The sequence below is a fragment of the Microcaecilia unicolor genome, chromosome 13, assembly GCF_901765095.1.
Source record: "Microcaecilia unicolor chromosome 13, aMicUni1.1, whole genome shotgun sequence".
Lineage (NCBI taxonomy): Eukaryota > Metazoa > Chordata > Amphibia > Gymnophiona > Siphonopidae > Microcaecilia > Microcaecilia unicolor.
Genome location: NC_044043.1, coordinates 66,383,116 through 66,404,066, shown reverse-complemented (window position 1 = coordinate 66,404,066; position 20,951 = coordinate 66,383,116). Strand labels below are relative to the sequence as shown.

Genomic DNA, 20,951 nt, shown 5'->3' with positions numbered 1-20,951 from the left:
ATCTGTTTTTAAATGGTTCAGTGAATTCCTGGCAAATAGAAGCTATTTGGTCAAAAAAATCAACTTCTGTCCTATTACTGGTTCCCAGAATGTGGGGTCTCGCAAGGATCCCCGCTTTCCCCAATTCTATTTAACTTCGTTATGTTCTCTCTGGGTTCAATATACCTAGGTCTAGGTGAACTATTACTGTCTTATGCAGACAACATTCTGCTTCTCCTACCAATACTCCAGCCCAATCACAACCTTACCCAATCAGTAACAGCTGGATGAACACTATCCAGAATTGGGCCCTGAAAAACAAATTAAAACTGAAATCGCAAAAGACAAAGATCTTATGGTTCCAGAATCCGTGAGTCCAGGTCCCAACCTCAATAACAGTATGCAATGACAAGGCATTTGTAGTAGAATCCAAAGCTAGAGTGCCCAGTGTATTTCTCGATTCCTCCTTAACACTCTCCTCCCGAATCAATCAGCTATAAAAGAAAACTCTGTTTAAAATGAGGCAGTTCCAACTAGTGAGGTTATTTTTTGACCAGAAAGCTTTTACACTGCTGGTCTAAATGCTGATCTTGCCACATCTAGACTACTGTAACATCCTTTGGCATTAAGTCTCGATATCTAAAGAAACTGCAGATAATACAGAATACCGCAGCAAGACTGATTTTCAAATTAAATAGACACAACAGTGTCTCATTACACCTGGCTAAACTGCATTGGCTCCCTATAACTGAAAGAATCAGGTTCAAAGCAGCCTGTATAGTTTCCAAATTTATACGGCATCAGATCCTGCCTGATGATTAATGTATCATCACTATTCCTGGCACATCAGAGAGACTAAAAGACCAGCTATTCTTAGCCTCTCGAACTTACAAGGGGACTGGACATCAGAAGACTTTCAAATTGCTCTTCCCTGTGGCCAGAACTTCCCTATGGAACTCCGTGCCCATCACTATTAGAACAGATAACTACTTTAGGAAGAAGTTAAAGACCTTCGTTTTCTCAAAAACTGCTCTTTGAATGACCATCACCGAACTGTACCCTTACGCCCTTGAAGGTGTAAGGGTACAGTGCGGCGATGGTCATTATTATTCCTGTCTTGATTATGATTCTGTTTTTCTCATGGTCTATTTGCCAGCTTCCTCATGCATTTTACTAATTCATGTAATCTAACTGTTGTAAAGCACACTGAACCCTGGGAAAGGGGATTTTAGCGGTATATAAGACCTAATTTGAATTGAAGGGGTAGATGTGAATCACTTGTTTACTCTTTCCAAAAATACATGGACTAGTGGGCAAGCAATGAAGCTACTAAGTAGTAAAATTAAAACAAATCAGATAAAACATTTCTTCACTCAACATGTAATTAAACTCTGGAATTCATTGCCAGAAAATGTGGTAAAAATTGTTTAGCTTAACAGGGTTTATAATTTCCTAAAAGAAAAGTCCATATGCCAGTGCTTCCCAAACCTGGTCCTGGAGGCACCCCGGCTAGTCAGGTTTTCAGAATACCCACAATGAATATTCATGAGAAAGATTTGCATTCACTGCCCCCACTGCATGCAAATCTCTCATGAATATTCATTATGGAAATACTGAAAACCTGACTGGCTGGGTTGCCTCCAGGACCAGGTTTGGGAAGCAGTGCCATAAGCCATTATTACGATGGGAAAATCCACTGCTTATTTCTAGGATGAACAGCATAAAATCTGATTTATTCTTTTGGGATCTCACCAGGTACTTGTGACCTGGTTGGTCACTATTGGAAACAGGATACAGCTTGATGGACCTTCGGTCTGTCCCGGTATGACAATGCTTGTGTCCTTATCTAGATAACTTTAGACAGATAATTAACTTCTGGCTGATATCAACCCAAGGACAGAAAAAATGCTACAGAAATACTCACCACAAAGCCTGTGCATGGACTTTTCTGAGTAGGTATCTCTGTCACATCCCTTCCCAATGTGATTGGTCTCTAGCTCAACTTTTGCCTGTATAGATGTTATTGGTTCATCACAAGTGTCCAGATGCATATTAGGAAATAAAGTCAGAGAGCCCGTACCAGGTTCATACTCGATTCTTTTACTCCAGCCTGAAATAATGTGACAAATAAAGCAAACCTTAGAAATCAAACATTTGCAGTGCTGAAGAATAGCAAAGGCATGGCAGGCTTCTAGATGAGGGGAAGAGGTGTGCAATAATTAAGTACCTTGCCAGCGAGGCTTGCATGTAGGCTTAATATAGATTTTAACCAGAACATCTTCAGTTGCCCTCTTCTTTCCACAGTCATAGGCAGTGACTGCAAGCTTATACTGCCGATCATTCCCATAGACCAGCTTTTCTGTGTTCTTAATATAACCTGGTGAAAGAGGATATGGAAATTCTATTTAGGTCACAACTTAAGAACATTGTTTATGTAACAAAGACAATGACAAAAGTGTGAAGAAGGGACATCCACCTGTCTTCCACTGAAAAAAATAAATCTCATTATCACATATGGGTGGTAATTTTATACTCTTTTGTGCAGTTTAAGATACAAGATTAAATCGAAGTAAAGGTGAAATTTGATACCTGTTAATTTCCACAAGCTCCCATAGGTCCCAATCCATCAGTACCTCAAAGCACCGTGTTTCAAAACTCACCAGACAACAGCTAAAGTTGAGCGTTTCTTTGCAAGAAGATGCAATGATATCAGCATATTAACATTTCAGCCTCTCAAGAGCCAGGCCGTAAGACCAAAGCATGAGGGAACTTCCATCCGAAGGGGACCCTGACAAAGGAGTTCATGACTCAGAGGAAGTCGGCATCTCTCATCCCCTTTCTCCTTTCCATTTGTGGGCTGACCAATATGCAAGGAATTTGGACAAAGACAGCATTTATTTAGTGGTGAATGATTAAGTCGATGTGCTTTATGTGACAGACTTGGATGAAAGCATGTGATGAACTTTTTATCAAGATTTATCCTATGGAATTTCATGATTTTAGTGCTCCGCATTTGGGGAGGAAAGGTGGGGGCATGGCAGTTCTGTTTAGTGAAAAGTTAGCTGTTGCAAGCTGAAATAAAAAAAATCTACCTTGTTTGAACCTGTACCTACCTGTTGGTTGATATAACACATCACAACCTGTTTGAATGAGAATAATTTGATTCTGCAGCCAATCTCTGAAAGCTTTAGAGAGTTCTATATGGTCCAAAGCTCTAGGAGACTGATCTGACGGAGTCTCTCTTGAGCAGACCACTGACCCTGGGTGTGGAATCCATCTATATGAGATTCTCAGCCCAGGTTGCATGCATCTATTGTCGGAATCTTGCGAGGCTGCGGAATTTTGAATGGAAGTCCCTTAGTCAAACTGAAGCCAATCAGCCACCAAGATAGACACTTCTTGAGGGAAGCAATAGCAGTAATGACATCTGTTAGGTTCCCCCAGACCTGGGAACATTGGGAAGCTAGGGTCGATTAGGCTGACCTCAAGTTGAGGCATACCACTGGGGTAACAGGCAGGGTTGAGGCCATGTGGCCTAGAAGTCTCAACACTTGCTTGCTGAAACCTGTTGGCTCTGGCAAACCTCAAGCATCAAGTCAGAGCTTTTATATGCTGGACAGGCAGGAAGGATTTGCCCCAAGCCGTGTCTAGCAGAGCTCCTATGAACTCCAGCCTCTGGGATGGGTCAATTTGGGACCTGGGGTAATTAATGATGAGTCCTAGTAGCTCCAGCAACCAAATGGTTTTGGCCACCGATTCTTGTGTCCCTTTCCTTTGATGTGCTCTTGCCCAGTCAACCATCTAGGTAGGAAAACGAATTGCATCCCATCAGCATAACGATGCTAGGCAGTTTGTGAAAACTCTGAGGGCTGAGGCAAGGCCAAAATACTGTGCGCAGTGCTGGTAATGATGTTTCCCTACTCAAAATCTCAGATACATCTCAGTCATAGGAAGTATCTGCATGTGGGTATAGGCATCCTTTAAATGCAGAGCACAGCCAATCTTATGCCTGAATCATGGAGCAGGGTACACAGGGAAACCATCCCAAATTTTGTCAGATTATTTGTTCAGGGCCCTTAAGTTTAGGATGGGACGGAATCAACCCCACCCCACCCTCACCCCATTTGCTTTGTGACCAGAAAGTACCTGAAATAAAATCCCTTCCCTTTTTTTCCCCTGGTGGAATGGGTTTGACTGTTTGGCTGTAAAAAGGAGGAGTGTCCCTGTCAAAGTAAATTTGTGGTGCTGAAAGTTTAACTTGGATTTATTTAGCAGAATTGTGTCCAACTGTAAGGAGTAGCCTGTCTGGACTGTTTTGAGAACCCATTGTTCTGAGGTTAAAAGGGGCCACCTTGCTTGGAAAAAACTGAGACTCGCTCCTATCAGTAGGTCATCCAAGGAATCTACTTTTACTGCAGCTATGCTATCCTGGAGCCAGTCAGAAGTTCATCCCCCGTTTTGACTGGGGAGTCAGTTGGGACTTCTGAGTCCTCTGCTTCCATGAACAAAAGCAAGAGCTCTGTGCATTTTGAAGAGGTTGTGGAACCTATGCCTTTCAGAGTAGTAGGTCCTCTGTTGCCCTCTGCCAGAGTACCTCCTGGATCAAGAGACTGAGCCAACAGTGGGCCAGGATAGTGACTTGAGTTCAAACCACTTCTTGATGAAGTCAGTAACCTTCTCCACCTTGTCAAGAAAAAGGTTGTCTTCCTGGCCTGGAGTATGCCAGCTTCTCCTGAACTACAGGTTTCAGGTCTGAGGCACAAAGTCAGGAGAGATTACGTATCCTGGTATGCATGGTGAAGGCTCTAGATGCTGTATCAAAAGCATCATATAGATTGCCTAGAGCATGTGCTTTCCACTCTACTACTTCTACTTATCATTTCTATAGCGCTACTCACTCTCCTGATGCTTGGCTACCAGCTGGAAGAGTTCTGCAGCCTTTCTGGGGACAGGGTGTCTGCAAGCTCCACCACACTGCATATAAAATTCTGCAAGTGCATGATCATCAGTGAGGTTCTAGCGGCTCAGCTTTGACTTTTTCAATGCTTCTCTAGTTCTGGAGAACTGGAAAAGAGCAGAAAATGTCTCTCTCCACAAATGACATAAGGAGGAAGTTGGGAATTACAGGCCAGTTAGTCTGATCTTTCTGGTAAGTAAATTAATGGAAACTCTTCTTAAAACAAAGAATAGTGACATTTCCGGAATCCAATGGATTGCAGGACCTGAGGCAGCATGATGTCACTAGAGGCAGGTTTTGTCAAACAAATCTAATTTCTTTGACTAGGTTACCAAAGAGTTGAAACAAGGGAGAGCACTAGATGTTGTGTACTAGACTTTAGCAAACCCTTTGACATGGTTCCGCACAGAGGACATATAAAGAGAGCCCATTTATTATTTATTTAAAAAAATTATACACCACTTAATCAACTAAGTGGTTTACAAAGGAACATACACAATATTATATAAAAACATAACATACAATCATTTATATACAAAAATCACAGATCAATTCATGATATATCAAAGGAAATAATATTCCAGAAACTCAATAAAATGCAGCCACAAACAACTGTGTCGAAGCTTCTTAAACTTCATCAAATTCCTAGAAAGCCGCAAGTGTCCTGTAAGAGTGTTCCATAGTTGTGTACCGCATCTCAAAAAAAGATATAAAGGAATTAGAAAAGGTGCAGAGAAGGGCGATGAAAATGATAAAGGGAATGGAACAACTTCCCAATGAGGAAAGGCTGAAAAGGTTAGGGCTCTTCAGCTTGGAGAAAAGGCGGCTGAGGGGTGATATGATAGAAGTCTACAAGATAATGAGCGGATTAGAGTGAACAGATGTGAAGCGTTTGTTTACACTTTCAAACAACAACAAAACCAGGGGACACAAGATGAATCTAGACTGCCCCAATTTGACTGCCCCTATTTGACTGACTATACATTTGTCCTTTAGATTGTAAGCTCCTTGAGCAGGGACTGTCCTTCTATGTTAAATTGTACAGCGCTGCGTAACCCTAGTAGCGCTTTAGAAATGTCAAGTAGTAGTAGTAGTAAGCTAGAATATGGTAGATTTAAAACAAATAGGAGAAAGTTTTTCTTTACTCAGCGTGTAGTTAGACTCTGGAACTCGTTGCCGGAGAATGTAGTGAAAGCAGCTGGCCTTATGGAATTTAAAAGGGGTTTGGACAGATTCCTGACAGAAAAGTCCATTGAACATTATTAATTTTTTTTTTGAGGGGGGGGGGAGGGGGGATTGCCGGGTTCTTGAAGCCTGGATTGGCCGCTGTCGGAGACAGGATGCTGGGCTTGATGGGCCCTTGGTCTTTTCCCAGTATGGCGCTACTTATGTACCTGCAACAGTAAAGGAACAAGTTCTAGTGTCCACGTATGGTGTCTTCATCACTGGATCTAAGGACAGCCGCATCAAATTTTCTGATCTTCTTTATCTGTGCAACAGATGTAACTGAAAAAACACAGTCTGTACTACCTTAGAGACATGCACACTCATAATCAGTCCACTATCTAAATAAACTAATAACCTCATTTCTTTTTGCACAGGAATATATTTGTCCTCTAAATTTAAACAATCAGGCCACATATCTTGCTCACTTCTTCCCCCAGTCATCACTTCTGTGTTAGCAATATTTAAAACCAAACCATTCATAATCATCCAAGTCCTCACGTGTTCCGTATAGAAACTCAACTGGTCATCCAAACTATGACCCCAAGTGTTTACAGGAAAAAAAAACTGATCAGAATAAAAACGGTAAAATAAAATCCACCCAAGGATTCAAACACTGTACCTAACTGTGGCAAAAAGATGTTAAATAAAGATGCCGATAAAGCTGAACCTAGATGCTGGAACCAGGAAGGGGGGGAGAGGTAGGAAAGGAGACAGATGCTGGAACCGGGAAAGGGGGGGGGGAGGGAGGAAAGGAGACAGATGCTGGAACCAGGGAGGGAGGATGAAGGAAAGGGGTCAGATGCTGGAACTGGAAAGGCGGGAGGGGACAGATGCTGGAACCAGGAAGGGGGGGGGGGGGGGGGAAGAGGTGCTGGACTCAGGGATAGAGAGATGGAGATGCTGCTCTATAGGACCTGGGGGTGGACGGACAGGAAGACGTACTGGACCCAGGGAGTTGGAGAGATGCTGGATCATTGGGGGGGGGGGGGGGAGTAGAATTGAGGGGGGGAGAAGAGAGAGAGACTGACTGGAGGAGAGGAAGGGAGGGAGAAGACACTGGACCCAGGAGGGAGACAGGGGGAAAGACACTGGACAAGAGGGAAATACAGTGGGCTGGAGGGGGGGAAGAGAGATACTAACCCCAATGTAGGGGGTGTGGGAGGAAGGGAAAAGAGAGGAGGGACAGGGTGATAGAAGAGATATTGGGCATGGAAGGCATATAGGGACATGGACACAGAAGAACAATGCTGGACAGAAAGGAAACAGGGACAATGTTGGACACAAGGGGTGGGGGATGCTTTCACAGGGGAAGCGATATGGACAGGATAGAAATGCAGGACAGGTAAAGATAGGGATTCAGAGAAGAGATGCTGAAAATTGGAGAGGATAAGGTCACAGAGGGCAGATGCTGAACGTGGAGGTGGAGGGACAGGAATACAGAGGGGAAATGCTGGATGGGACAAATGGGGACACAGAGGGAAGATGAATGGTGGACATGGAGAGAGAAGAAAAAAGCGAAATGCACAAGAGACCCTGCAAAGGGGAAAAATGCAGAAAAGCTACGAAGAAAAGCATTAACATCTTATCTATGCTATTTGACAATTCTATTGCACTATTAGGTGTTTCATTAGTATTATGCTGACATCGTATTATATCTGTTATCATGTCTATTATGGTATTGTTTGTATTATACTGACATATTTCCACGGTTACCTAACTTATTGTATTTATGTTTATATTTGGTCAAGTTTCATATTAAATTGGACCTGCTGTACACCACCTTGGCTGAATCTGTGCATAAAGGTGGTTAATAAATCCCAATAAAGAAATAAAAAGAAGGAAAAAAAAAGACACCAGGACCAAAGCAAATAGAAAAATAAAGATAGAAAAAAAGTATTCTGAATTTATTAACAGGAATATGTCAGTTTTTGGAAATCCACATCTCTGGTATTTTGCATTTCAGTTGCAATTTCTCTATTATTGTTGTGTGCAGAGTCTGACTTCCTGAGGTTTCCAGTTCAGTCTCTTGCCTTCATACCTCTGCTACTGATGTGTGGTCCCTTGTTTCATATTTGTTGAGGGTCTATCTGGGTTTCATGTGTGTGACTGAGGGAGTGATTCCCAAACATTTTACTATGGTGAATCCCCTAAAATATTTGTTCATACACTAAGGAACCCTCAGTTTATGCAAACATATATGTTCATACAAACAGATTCTACAATCTAATTTCTTGAGGAACCCCTGAAGAGAGTTTAGGAATCACTTGACTAAGATGTGGTATTCTGCTAGCATGCAGTGCCTGTGTAGAGATCTTATAGCAGTTGTGTTTGTTTTGCGCTTTTTCAACCTCGATCCAGGACAAAATCTCAGCCTGCTTGTCTGACATTGCTGCTTGGATGTCTCAACGCCATCTAAAGCTCAACATGACCAAAACTGAACTTCCCATTTTTTCCCCCTAAACCCACCTCCCCTGTTCCCCCTTTCTCTATCTCTGTTAATGGCACTCACATCCTCCCTGTCTCCTCGGCTCGTAACCTTGGAGTCATCTTTGATTCCTCTCTCTCCTTCTCTGCCTATATTCAACAGATCGCCAAAACCTGTCGCTTCTTTATCTACAATATTAGCAAAGTTCGCCCCTTCCTTTCTGAATACGCTGCCAGAACCATTATCCACACCCTTGTCGCCTCTCGCTTGGACTATTGCAATTTACTTCTCACTGGTCTTCCGCTCAGCCATTTCTCTCTTCTCCAATCTGTCCAAAATTCTGCGGCACGACTTGTTTTCCGCCAGAATCGTTATACCCATACTAGCCAGCTCCTCAAGTCACTTCACTGGCTCCCTGTCCGCTTCCACATTCAGTTTAAACTTCTCGTACTGACCTTTAAATGAATCCACTCTGCAGCCCCCCATTACCTCTCCGCTCTTATCTCTCCCAACATTCCTCCCCGTGAACTCCGCTCGCTTGACAAATCTCTCTTGTCTTCCTCCTTCTCCTCCACTGCTAACTCCAGGCTTCGCTCCTTTTCTCTCGTGGCACCTTATGCCTGGAATAGACTTCCTGGACCTATACGTCTAGCTCCATCTCTACCTGTTTTCAAATCTATGCTGAAAACCCACCTTTTCACTGCTGCTTTTAGCTCCTAGCCACAATTGCCCTCCCCTCTTCCTCCCTTCTCACCCATTACTTCCCTCACCCGTAACCAGTGGTGTGCTGGTAAATTTTTAACAACAGGCTCTCTCCCCGGTCCACCTCGGCGCTGTTTTTCGAAGCGTTTCCCCAGCATCTAAGCTTCAATCAGCTGATTTTGACTAGAACGGCAAGAGTCCAGGCTGCCAGAGACGATGAGTTTGCAGACCAACTTGTCACAGTTCGCATAAGCGGGAGGCATGACTGCAAAACCGCAAGGCGGACCTGGAACCACCGCCCATGCGCACCTCGCAGCACTCAGAGAGTTTGTCACCCCAAGATCTATCTGCATCTGGGGAAGGCTAGGACTTAGCAGGGACGACTCCCTCGATCAACCTAAAAGAATGGCTGCAGGAGATTCGCTCCGACCTGAAAGCCGTTCACTCTGAGCTGGCCTCATTAGGGGCAGACAAGAGGAGAGATCCGGGTCCTGGGTAATAGGCTGGAGGAAGTGGAAAGCCAAGCTGAGGAGTAGATGGAGGAGATGGGATCATTGGATCATAGGCTGTCGGATGTACACTTGGGCTACCAGCAATTAGCTGATAAAACTGAAGATCTGGAGAATAGGAGCCAGAGACACAATCTAAATTTAGGGGGCTCCCAGAAACCCCTGCGTATATTCACTGTGAATCAGTGGTAAAACGGGTGACTTAACGCTATTCTGACAGAAGCAGGAACCCCCTTGGATGCCACTGAGATCTTTATTGAACAATCGCACAGGGCTTTGGGCCCCACCCAGAATAACTTGTCTAAATACATTATTGCCTGCTTCCAGGATTTCAAACTCAAGGAGCGAGTGTTACATGCAGCCCGGCAGCTTAACAACTTTCAATGGGATTCATACCATATAGAGATCTATCAAGACTTGGCAGCGGCCACCCTAAAGCGGCGTGCGGAACTTAAATCGGTTACAGCAAGGCTCCGCGAGTTGGGACTGCGATACCGCTGGGCACATCCTTTTGCATTGGTGTTTTATAAAGATGGCCGCCGGCACCAGGTTAGATCACTATTGGAAGCCAGGGAGATCCTTCCTGCAGAGGACCAGCCAGCGACATTGGAGACACCCGGAAAAGCGAAAGCATCTGCTTCATCAGATGCGCACCCTAAGTGGCAACGGGTGGCGAAGGGACATAAGTGCCTGCAATGCCAACAATCAGCGGGACGACTTCCATGACTGTGGTAACTGCATAGATGTATACACCAGGATAAGACTTGAACTGAAATACTGATATTGGTTATGAGACATGAGGACACAGGTCGGACTAGTAAGGTAAAAAAAAAAAAGGAGAAATTAGATCTTACCTGCTAATTTGCTTTCCTTTAGTCCCTCCGGACCGGACCAGGATTGGACTGTTGGGTTGTGCCCGCCTACCAGCAGGTGGAGACTGAGAAAAAACTCTGACTCTAGAGAGCCAATAGGAGCCCTGGCCATGTGACCTTAGCCTCAGTATTTGAATAACAAAGCAGGAAAGAAAGAAAGAACTTCTGTGCCGTATGGAATCCTAGCAGCCACAAATTCCTCGGCAAAACCGAGTACTAGAGCTCACCAGCAACTCTCACCAGAGAAGTGGTATGGCCCATTTGTATTAGAGCTCGCCAGCAACTCTCACCAGAGAAGTGGCATGGCCCATTCATATTAGAGCTCACCAGCAACTCTCACCAGAGAAGTGGCATGGCCCATTCATATTAGAGCTCACCAGCAACTCTCACCAGAGAAGTGGCATGGCCCATTCATATTAGAGCTCACCAGTAACTCTCACCAGAGAAGTGGTATGACTCACTTAAGGTTTCATATATATTCCATCAACTGAGCTCACCAGCAACTCTCACCAAAGAAGTGGTATGACCCACTTAAGGTTTCATATATATTCCATCAACTGAGCTCACCAGCAACTCTCACCAAAGAAGTGGTATGACCCATTAAGGTTTTATATATATATATTCCAGCAACTGAGCTCACCAGCAACTCTCGGCAGAGAAGTGGTATGACATATTTAAGGCTTTATATATATTCCAGCAACTGAACTCACCAGCAACTCTCACCAGAGAAGTGGTATGACATATTTAAGGCTTTATATATATTCCAGCAACTGAACTCACCTGCAACTCTCACCAGAGAAGTGGTATGACCCATTAAGGTTTTATATATATTCCAGCAACCGAGCTCACCAGCAACCACCAGAGAAGTGGTATGGACCACGCAAAGTCTTTTTTTGTTTTGTTTTTGTTTTTTAAACATTCCACGTGTGGTAAAGGAACGAATACACTTCCAAACTTAATAAAAGAATCTAAAGAGTTGATAGAATATGGGAGGGGCCTGGTCCGGTCTGGAGGGACTAAAGGAAAGCAAATTAGCAGGTAAGATCTAATTTCTCCTTCCTTAGCATCCCTCCGGACCGGACCAGGATTGAACTGTTGGAAGTACCAAAGCAGTAATCTTATGGGAGGGACAGACATTGAGAATGTGGTAGAGTCCCTGAAGACACCCAAACTAGGATGAATACGAAGCCAAAGCTTGACGATCCAAGAACCGCCAATAAACTAAATAGAATGACTACAAAGCAAAAAAGCTGAAGCTGAAAAGTCCAAGCGACGCTGAACATTGTCCCCTACCAAGTGGCCGCTATATATTGTCCCCTACCGCACTATCAGTGCAGCGCAAAGGACAGAGAGACTCGAGAAAAAACGACTGAAAGAAGGATGACAAAGGTAGAAGCAGAGCCACCTGGCAACAAAAAACTGCAATGAATCTACCTCAGCTGAGAAAGTGGAAACCGAAATCCTGAAGTACAATACTCCAGATATTGTAGACTATTGCTGACCTAGCAACAGATTGAAAGTATGTAAAGCCTGTCAGTGAAAAAGTACCTGATCACTAGAAGCTAAATAGGTAAAAACAAGAATGCAGTTAAATACTATGCAGAAGAAGAAGGTACCTAAATCCTTGCTGCAAACTAGACTGAAGGTCCAAATAAACTGACAGCCGCTGCAGTTACCCAACATGAAAAAAAAACATATCTCAGAGCGCAATTCAACTGAGAGAGAAAGAATCATCTGTAGCTGTTGCCTCTGCAAGCCAATCACCTGAGACTCTTGTCGTAGACCCCAATTAGTGAAAACGGGAATAAATCAACAGTAGACACTTGTTAGTACCTTTCATCTGTTAGAAACATATAGAAGTCCATAAAACACTACACAGTTCCAGGAACAACATGTATAGAATGTTTGTACATTTAGGAATCTAGCCAGGTGCTCATGGTCTGGATTGGCCGTGGACAGAAAGGTGGGCTCAATAGGACCTTTGAGCTTTTCCCAGTGTGGAATTACATATGTACTTATGTAGTAGAACTATAAATATACATATATATTTTCACAGATGCAGCCATCAAAAAACTGGTCACTGTGTATATGCTCCCGGCATACCTGCAGGAAGAATGCTCAATCTCAACCACCAGACCACTAGTGAGAATACAGAGGCCAACTGAGCGGAGGGATTCCATCAGAGATAAATATCTGGATACGAGAGGGCATCTATCTCTGCCGCTGACAAGTCTTTTTAGCAAGAGAGTAAGCGAGGCACATGGAAGGTCAGAGCGAAAAGAAATAGTTGTAGAACTGGGACCTCCCCTTAAGGTACTATCCACTGAGAACTCTTTTTTTTTTTTTTTTTTTCAATGGTCACGAAATTGACAGAGTGAAAAGCTGCCCAAAAAAGACTACCGAGACTCCAAAGCGAATGAAGAAAAAATTCATTCTTGGGAGCTAGAAAGTAAAATTTTACTCTGCCAAATAGAACAAGGTAATGGCTGAAGGCCCAAGAACATCCAGAGAAAACAGAAAGTGGGACGCTTGTAGAGAAGACAAAAACAGTCAGCGCCAACTTGACTAAACAAAGAGAGAAAAAATAGAAACATGCTATGAAATCTAATGAGATCACACGAGAGCTCAAAAGAGAGCTCAAATGAGAGACCTGGCTACATGCACCCCATAACTTAGGGTGTGCCCGAAATGCACCACCCGTTGCTTGACCTGACAACTCTGCCAATAAGACTGTCTGTAATGAACCAGACATCTATGGAAAGGATGAAACGACGAGACGTAGTTTCATGAGCGCCGCTGATAATACGACCATAACTTAAGAAAAATGTGCGCGGAGCCGACACGAGACCGAAGAGCAGGGCAAGAAAACTGGTAATGAGGACCTTATCATCCTCGTATCACGGACATTACTCCTCCTATACTGAGATGTACTAAGATGTACCGACCCACATCCATAAGAAATGAATGTGGTACTTGCAACCTGGATTGACCACAACTGAGAACAGGATGCTGGGCTTAATAGACTTCTAGACTTTCCCCGTATGACCATACTCATATACTAATAGCAAAAATGCACAGGAAGTGAAAGAATCCCCTTCCAATTGAAAGGAAGGTCTGGAATGAGGACATATAGAATGAAAATGAAAGGATCACCATATGTTGAGCGTGGACTGAGACACACTGGCCTTTAATTTTACCTCCTTCCTCACTGAGATGTACAGAGATGAACAGATGCACACTCACAAGATATGAATGTGGTATTTGCAATCTGGATTGACCCCATCTGAAAACAGGATGGGGACTCTTGGCCTTTCCCATTATGGCAACACTTATGCCCTTATGGCAAAAAATGCACAGAAAATGAGTGAATCTCCTTCCAAGAGAAAAAAAACTCTGGAGAGAGGAAGAATAAAATGAAAATGAAAAAGAATAGACTTGGAAAATACCTATTACGGAAAAGGTGGTGAATTTGTGCCACAGGAGACAAGACTGTACCTGACGTTCAAGAAAGCTTGAAACAAGACCCTAAAATCTGTAAGGAAGAGAAAGGGATAGCAGATGTTATGGATGGTCATACTGGACAAAACCAGAATGTTTACCATGTGCCCAGGCTGAATAGATAGAGGAAACAAAAATACAAGTAGATGGCTTGAGGACTTCCCACTATCCTTAAGTGGGAGAAAATGCAAATTGACCTGATAACTTTACTCCCTAAGTGGACATATATCTTGTAAGTCCTAGAAGAAAACTAAGATAACACATGAGAAACTCCAAGACAGTTGGAAAGTAGAGAAGACGTGAATAAAACATGCCTTCTAAAGCATCTGAGAAAACTGGGTGCTCGGTAGACAGGACTGAGTCTCCTAGAATATGAGAACCATCTGAACCATGTAGCCTATGCAGCTGTCATCTGCTATGCCAAAGAGAACGCATAGCCATGAAAGAAAATTGCTGAAAGGAAGTAAGACCTTATGTCTAGAATTGCAAAGTACGTAACAATTGAGTATCAGACAATGTATTTCATTGCACATGGCATCTGAACCATATAGCCTAGGCTCTAGAGAACGTTTGTTAAGATCTTAAAACACTGTATAAGAACATAGCCACGGAGGAAAATTTCCTGAAAGGAATTAAGATCTTATGTCCAGCATTGTAAAGTACCAAACAATGGCACCTGAACCAGATAGCCTATGCCATAGAAAATGTTTGTTAAGTTCTTAAAACACTGTATAACATCATAGCCATAAAGGGAAATGCTTGAAAGGAACTAAGATATTATGGCCAGATTTGTAAAGTACTAATTAATTGACTATTAGACAATGTAGTCCTATTCACCAGGAAATGAGAAAGACACAGAGTGACACACACTGGACCCCATAAAAACTGCGCTAGACAATAGCAAAGACCTTTCCTCCAAACATCACACACAAGGGAAAGGAATAGGAAATTGGTTATTTTGGAGCTGAGATATAATTTAATTCGCCCCATTGTCTAAAACAGAGAATTCCCGACTCAGCTGCACTTTGAATCGGAGTATTGCCAACAACAAAGAAATCGCCAACTGAGCTGCACTTTAATTCACAACATTGCTAGCAACCAAAAAGTCCCCGACAGAGAAAAAACAGAGGGAAAAACAAAATGAGCGCCATTCGCATCGTAACATTTCGGTTTTTTTTGTTTTTTTTTTAATAGCTTGAAAAATACATGTAAAAATTAATTGCGGGGAAAATATACTACCAATTGCCCCAACTACCGGTGAAACAATATCTCCTTTCCATTGCACAAACAGCCAAACACAGTAAAAGCAGAAAAACGCTGCTGCGTCAAGGGAAATTGCAGCTGCAAGCAAAACAATGGCGGCCAAGCGCGCCAAAATGAGAAGAATAAAGTTCGGGGGAGAAAACCACTGACCAGACCGACGAAGAAGCAGAAAATACGTGCCGCTGAAAAACAGATAACCTCCGATGCCGCACAAAACATGGTTTAGCCTCTGGCCCGACAGGAACCGTCAATACAGCTCCCAAGCTATACAGACCTGTCCAAGAGCGAGCACGCGCTTAACAGTTCGCGCCTCTCTCTCTTTTTTTTTTTTTTACAACTACCGCCGCTAACAACGCCGGATAGCAGAGGAAAAATAATGAAGATAACAAAAAACCGCCGATTAAAGTCACAGACGCTGACTTTTCACTTTTTTTATTTTTTTTTTTAAATAGCTCCGCCAGAAAAGAAAATAAAGACTCTTCAAACAGAATAAGACAGAAGAGCTACCTGCTCGTTATAAGACTGGGGAAAGCAAAAACTACTTCCTTTAAATTCCTTTCATTTGAATTAATTTTTTTAATTTTCTTTTACTTGATTTAATTCTTTAAAAACAGCTGCCTATTAAAAGTGGCTGCCTCTCCCAAAGACGGTACACCTTTCCAAAGAAAGGGACGGCCCTTCCCTGCTAAGCCAGGGAGATGGGGAGGAAGGGGGGTGGACTCGAGACACCCGAGTTTAACACCCCAGAGGCTGTCAAAGAAAGAAAAGAAACCCTGTCAAGCCTCTAATTACGATTCCAGGCACAGAAAAAGTATTATAAATATATCTGTAATATCTTATAGAGAAAAAGAGAGAGAGAGACTAATGGGCTCATTTCCTACCTGCTGAGAGACTGAGAAAATACTGAGGCTAAGGTCACATGGCCAGGGCTCCTATTGGCTCTCTAGAGTCAGAGTTTTTTCTCAGTCTCCACCTGCTGGTAGGCGGGCACAACCCAACAGTCCAATCCTGGTCCGGTCCGGAGGGATGCTAAGGAAGTTGAGTTTAAAAGTTAACCGTTAGCTTGTTTGAGTGCTGGGGAATATTGGAGGATATGCTTTATCTACAATGGTGAGGAAATATATAAGCGGGGTGCGGGAGGGTGGGTCACGTCTCTCTAACAGATACTTCTTCTAGTATGAGGGAAGATCTCAATATGGTATGGGGGGATGGGAGGGGGGGAGGGGGCCTCACTAGGTGTGGGGGGTTTGGTTTGGAGGTTGAAGGTAAAATTATGTATCATACCTGATAATTTTCTTTCCATTAATCATAGCTGATCAATCCATAGACTGGTGGGTTGTGTCCATCTACCAGCAGGTGGAGATAGAGAGCAAACTTTTGCCTCCCTATATGTGGTCATGTGCTGCCGGAAACTCCTCAGTATGTCGATATCAAAGCTCCATCCGCAGGACTCAGCACTTAGAGAATTACACCCACAAAGGGACACTCTGCCCAGCTCACCACCGCCGAAACGGGGGAGGGGAATTAACCCAGCTCATCCCCACACAAGTGGGGGAGGGGAATCCGTCCAGCTCATCCCCGCGGAGCGGGGGAGGGACACCACACCCGCCGATGCGGGGGGATCTGGCTTATCCTGCAACCGCAACCGCGGGAGGAGGTGACTGACCCTAACACCGCTGAAGCGGGAGGGGTACAAAGCTGCCCTACAGCCGCACGAAGCGGGAGGGAGTGCCGGCAGAATTTAAGTCTCAATCCAGCCCCGTAAAACGGAGGGGAGAGGAATGCAGCAGCTCACTGTAACACAAACTCGTCTCAACTCTTGAAGAATCCAAGTGAAAAAACTGGAACACGAAGTCCTCCTGAAGGAACTGAAGACTAAACTTGAACCTAAAATTCAACCAGAATATAAACAGTACAGATATCTGGGAGGGGCTATGGATTGATCAGCTATGATTAATGGAAAGAAAATTATCAGGTATGATACATAATTTTACCTTCCATATCATCATGCTGATCAATCCATAGACTGGTGGGATGTACCGAAGCAGTACTCACCCAGGGCGGGACATAGAAATCCCTGACCGCAACACTGAAGCTCCAAACCGGGCCTCCGCCCGAGCAGCCACAGTCAAGCGGTAATGCCTGGAGAAGGTATGGGCCGATGCCCAAGTTGCCGCCTTGCATATCTCTGCCAAGGAGACGGACCCGGCCTCTGCCATCGAGGCCGCCTGAGCTCTAGTGGAGTGAGCCTTCAGCTGGATAGGCGGCACCTTCCCCGCGGCCACATAAGCCGCTGCAATGGCTTCCTTGACCCATCTTGCCACTGTAGGCTTAGCAGCCTGCAGACCCTTACGAGGACCTGCAAACAGGACAAACAGATGATCCGATTTCCGGAAATCATTGGTCACTTCCAAGTATCTGATGATAACTCGTCTCAAACATCCAGATATTTGAGAGCAGAGAATTCCTCTGGGTAGTCCTCCCTACGAAAGGAAGGGAGACAGAGCTGCTGATTCACATGGAAGCGAGAAACAATCTTGGGCAGGAAGGAAGGCACTGTGCGAATAGTCACTCCTGCCTCAGTGTACTGCAGAAAAGGCTCTCGACATGAGAGTGCCTGGAGCTCGGAAACTCTTCTGGCTGAAGTGATAGCCACCAAAAAGACTGCTTTCAACGTCAGGTCTTTCAGAGATGCCCTCGACAAGGGTTCAAAAGGCGGCTTCTGCAAGGCTCTTAGTACCAGGTTGAGATTCCACGCAGGCACCACTGAGTGCAGAGGAGGGCGCAGGTGATTAACTCCCTTGAGGAAACGCACCACATCTGGCTGCGAAGCCAGGGAAGCACCCTTCAGGCGGCCCCTGAAGCAAGCCAGGGCCGTTACCTGGACTTTCAGGGAACTGAGCGACAGGCCTTTCTCCAGACCTTCTTGCAGGAACGCCAGCACTGAAGAAATTGGAGCAGTAAATGGAGAAAGTGAACCTGCTTCACACCACGCTGCAAAGGTACGCCAAACCCTGGCGTAAGCAGTAGAAGTAGAGCGCTACCTCGCTCTCAGCAGAGTGGCGATGACCTTGTCTGAGAAGCCCTTCTTCCTCAGACTCTGCCGCTCAATAGCCAGGCCGTAAGACCAAAGGGGGAGGAATCCTCCATCACCACGGGACCCTGATGTAACAGGCCCTGCTCCACTGGCAGTCGCAGAGGTTCGTCCACTGAGAGCCTGATCAAGTCCGCATACCAGGGACGTCTGGGCCAATCCGGACCCACCAGGATTATCCGGCCCGGATGCTTTGCCACCCGGTCTAGCACCCTGCCCAACATGGGCCAGGGCGGGAACACATAGAGAATCTCTTGTGTCGGCCACTGTTGGAGAAGAGCATCTCTCCCAGGGATCGAGGGTCCCGTCCTCTGCTAAAAAAGCGCGGCAGTTGGCAATTGGCCGATGACGCCATCAGATCTAGGCTCGGCTGGCCCCAGCGCTTCGTGATGTCCAAGAACGCCTGAGCAGATAGCTGCCACTCTCCGGGCTCCAAGGTATGGCGACTGAGAAAGTCCGCCTTGACATTCATGACCCCGGCAATGTGGGCCGCTGACAGCTGTTCCAGGTTCGCTTCCGCCCACTGGCAAAGACTCATAGCCTCCTTGGCTAGAGGGGCGCTCTTGGTACCTCCCTGGCGGTTGACATAGCCCACAGCCGTGGCATTGTCCGACAGGACCCGTACTGGCTTCAACGCCAGTACCGGGATGAACTCCAAAAGCGCCAACCGAATGGCTCTGAGTTCCAGGAGGTTGATAGACCACTTTGCCTCTGCAGGAGACCAGAGCCCCTGCGCTGTCCTTCCCAAGCAGTGGGCTCCCCAGCCCGACAAAGAGGCGTCCGTCGTGACGACAATCCACTCCGGGGTCACCAGAGGCATTCCTGCAGACAACTTGTCTGTCTGCGTCCACCAGCTCAGCGCCTTGCACACTGCTGGGTCCAAGGGAAGGCGCACAGCATAATCCTCCGACATCGGAGTCCAGCGCTGCAGCAGAGAGTGTTGTAGTGGTCTCATATGAGCCCTGGCCCAGGGCACTACTTCCATCGTGGCCGTCATAGCCCAACAGCTGCACATAGTCCCAAGCCCGAAGAGGAGAGGCTACTAGGAACTGGTCCATCTGAGCTTGAAGCTTGACAATCCGATTGTCTGGCAGGAACACTCTGCCCACTTGGGTGTCGAATCGAACTCCCAGATACTCCAGGGACTGAGTTGGGCGCAGCTGGCTTTTCTCCCAGTTGATGATCCACCCCAGGGAGCTCAAAAGAGCAACCACCCGGTTCACAGCTTTGCCGCACTCTGCATAAGAGGGGGCTCGGATCAACCAGTCGTCCAGATAAGGATGGACTTGTACTCCTTCCTTCCTCAGGAAGGCCGCGATGACCACCATTACTTTGGAGAAGGTCCGCGGAGCAGTAGCCAACCCGAACGGGAGGGCTCTGAACTGGAAGTGTCGGCCCAGTACTGCAAAACGCAGAAAGCGTTGATGAGGAGGCCAGATGGGAATATGCAAGTCCGCTTCCTTGATGTCCAAGGATGCCAGGAACTCTCCTGCCTTCACTGCCGCTATAACAGAGCGGAGGGTCTCCATGCGAAAGTGCCTGATTGACCCCTTTGAGGTCGAGGATAGGCCGTACAGAACCTCCTTTCTTTGGTACCACAAAGTAAATGGAGTAACGTCCCTTGCCAAGCTGATTTTCTGGCACCGGAACGACCGCACCCAGGCGGATCAGATTGTCCAAGGTCTGCTGCACTGCCACAGCTTTGACCGGAGACTTGCAGGGAGAGAGTACAAACCCGTCTCTTAAGGGGTCGGCAGAACTCTAGCTTGTAGCCGTCTCTGATGACTTCCAGCACCCAAGCGTCTGAAGTTATTGTGGTCCACTCGTCCCGAACCGAGGACAGCCGTCCTCCAATCTGCACTGGGGCGTGGACCAAGGCCCCGTCATTGGGTACAAGACCCTAGGGGAGGACCGGAGGGAGCACCTCCGGGACGGCGGTCTCTGCGAAAGGAATGCTGCTTGGGGGAGAAGTTCCTCTTGAAGGAAGAGGGGGCAGAGGAGCCCGACCTGCCCGGGCGGTACCGACGGGCTTCCTGAAACCGTCCTCTGGAGGTACCGGGACGAGTACCAGCCCGAGCCCTGACCTCTGGTAACTTCTTGCCCTTAGACGTGCCGAGATCGGTCACGATTTTGTCCAGCTCGACCCCAAAGAGCAGCTTGCCTTTAAAAGGCAATCTAGCCAGGCGGGATTTAGAGGCGTGGTCAGCAGACCAATGTTTCAGCCAAAGCCACCGCCGCGCAGAGATTGTCTGAGCCATGCCTTTAGCTGAGGCCCTCAAGACATCATACAGCAAGTCTGCCAAATAGGCTAAGCCCGATTCCAGGGCCGGCCAATCAGCCCTCAAGGAATGATCCGAGGGGGAAGCCCGCTGCACCATAGTCAGGCACGCCCTGGCCACATAGGAGCCGCAAACTGAGGCCTGCA

General features: G+C 45.8%; 1 protein-coding gene across 4 annotated transcripts in view; it reads right to left on the bottom strand.

Annotated features, from left to right (window-relative positions):
- Positions 1 to 20,951, bottom strand: part of CLSTN1 (calsyntenin 1) — a 136,175-nt gene that overhangs the window by 71,109 nt on the left and 44,115 nt on the right. For all 4 annotated transcript variants that reach the window (XM_030222495.1, XM_030222497.1, XM_030222496.1 and 1 more), the window contains 2 exons: positions 2,207 to 2,356; positions 1,904 to 2,089 (listed from right to left, as the gene is read on the bottom strand). In XM_030222495.1, coding sequence (XP_030078355.1) covers positions 1,904 to 2,089; positions 2,207 to 2,356 — 336 coding nt within the window. The remainder of the gene's footprint in view (positions 1 to 1,903; positions 2,090 to 2,206; positions 2,357 to 20,951) is intronic.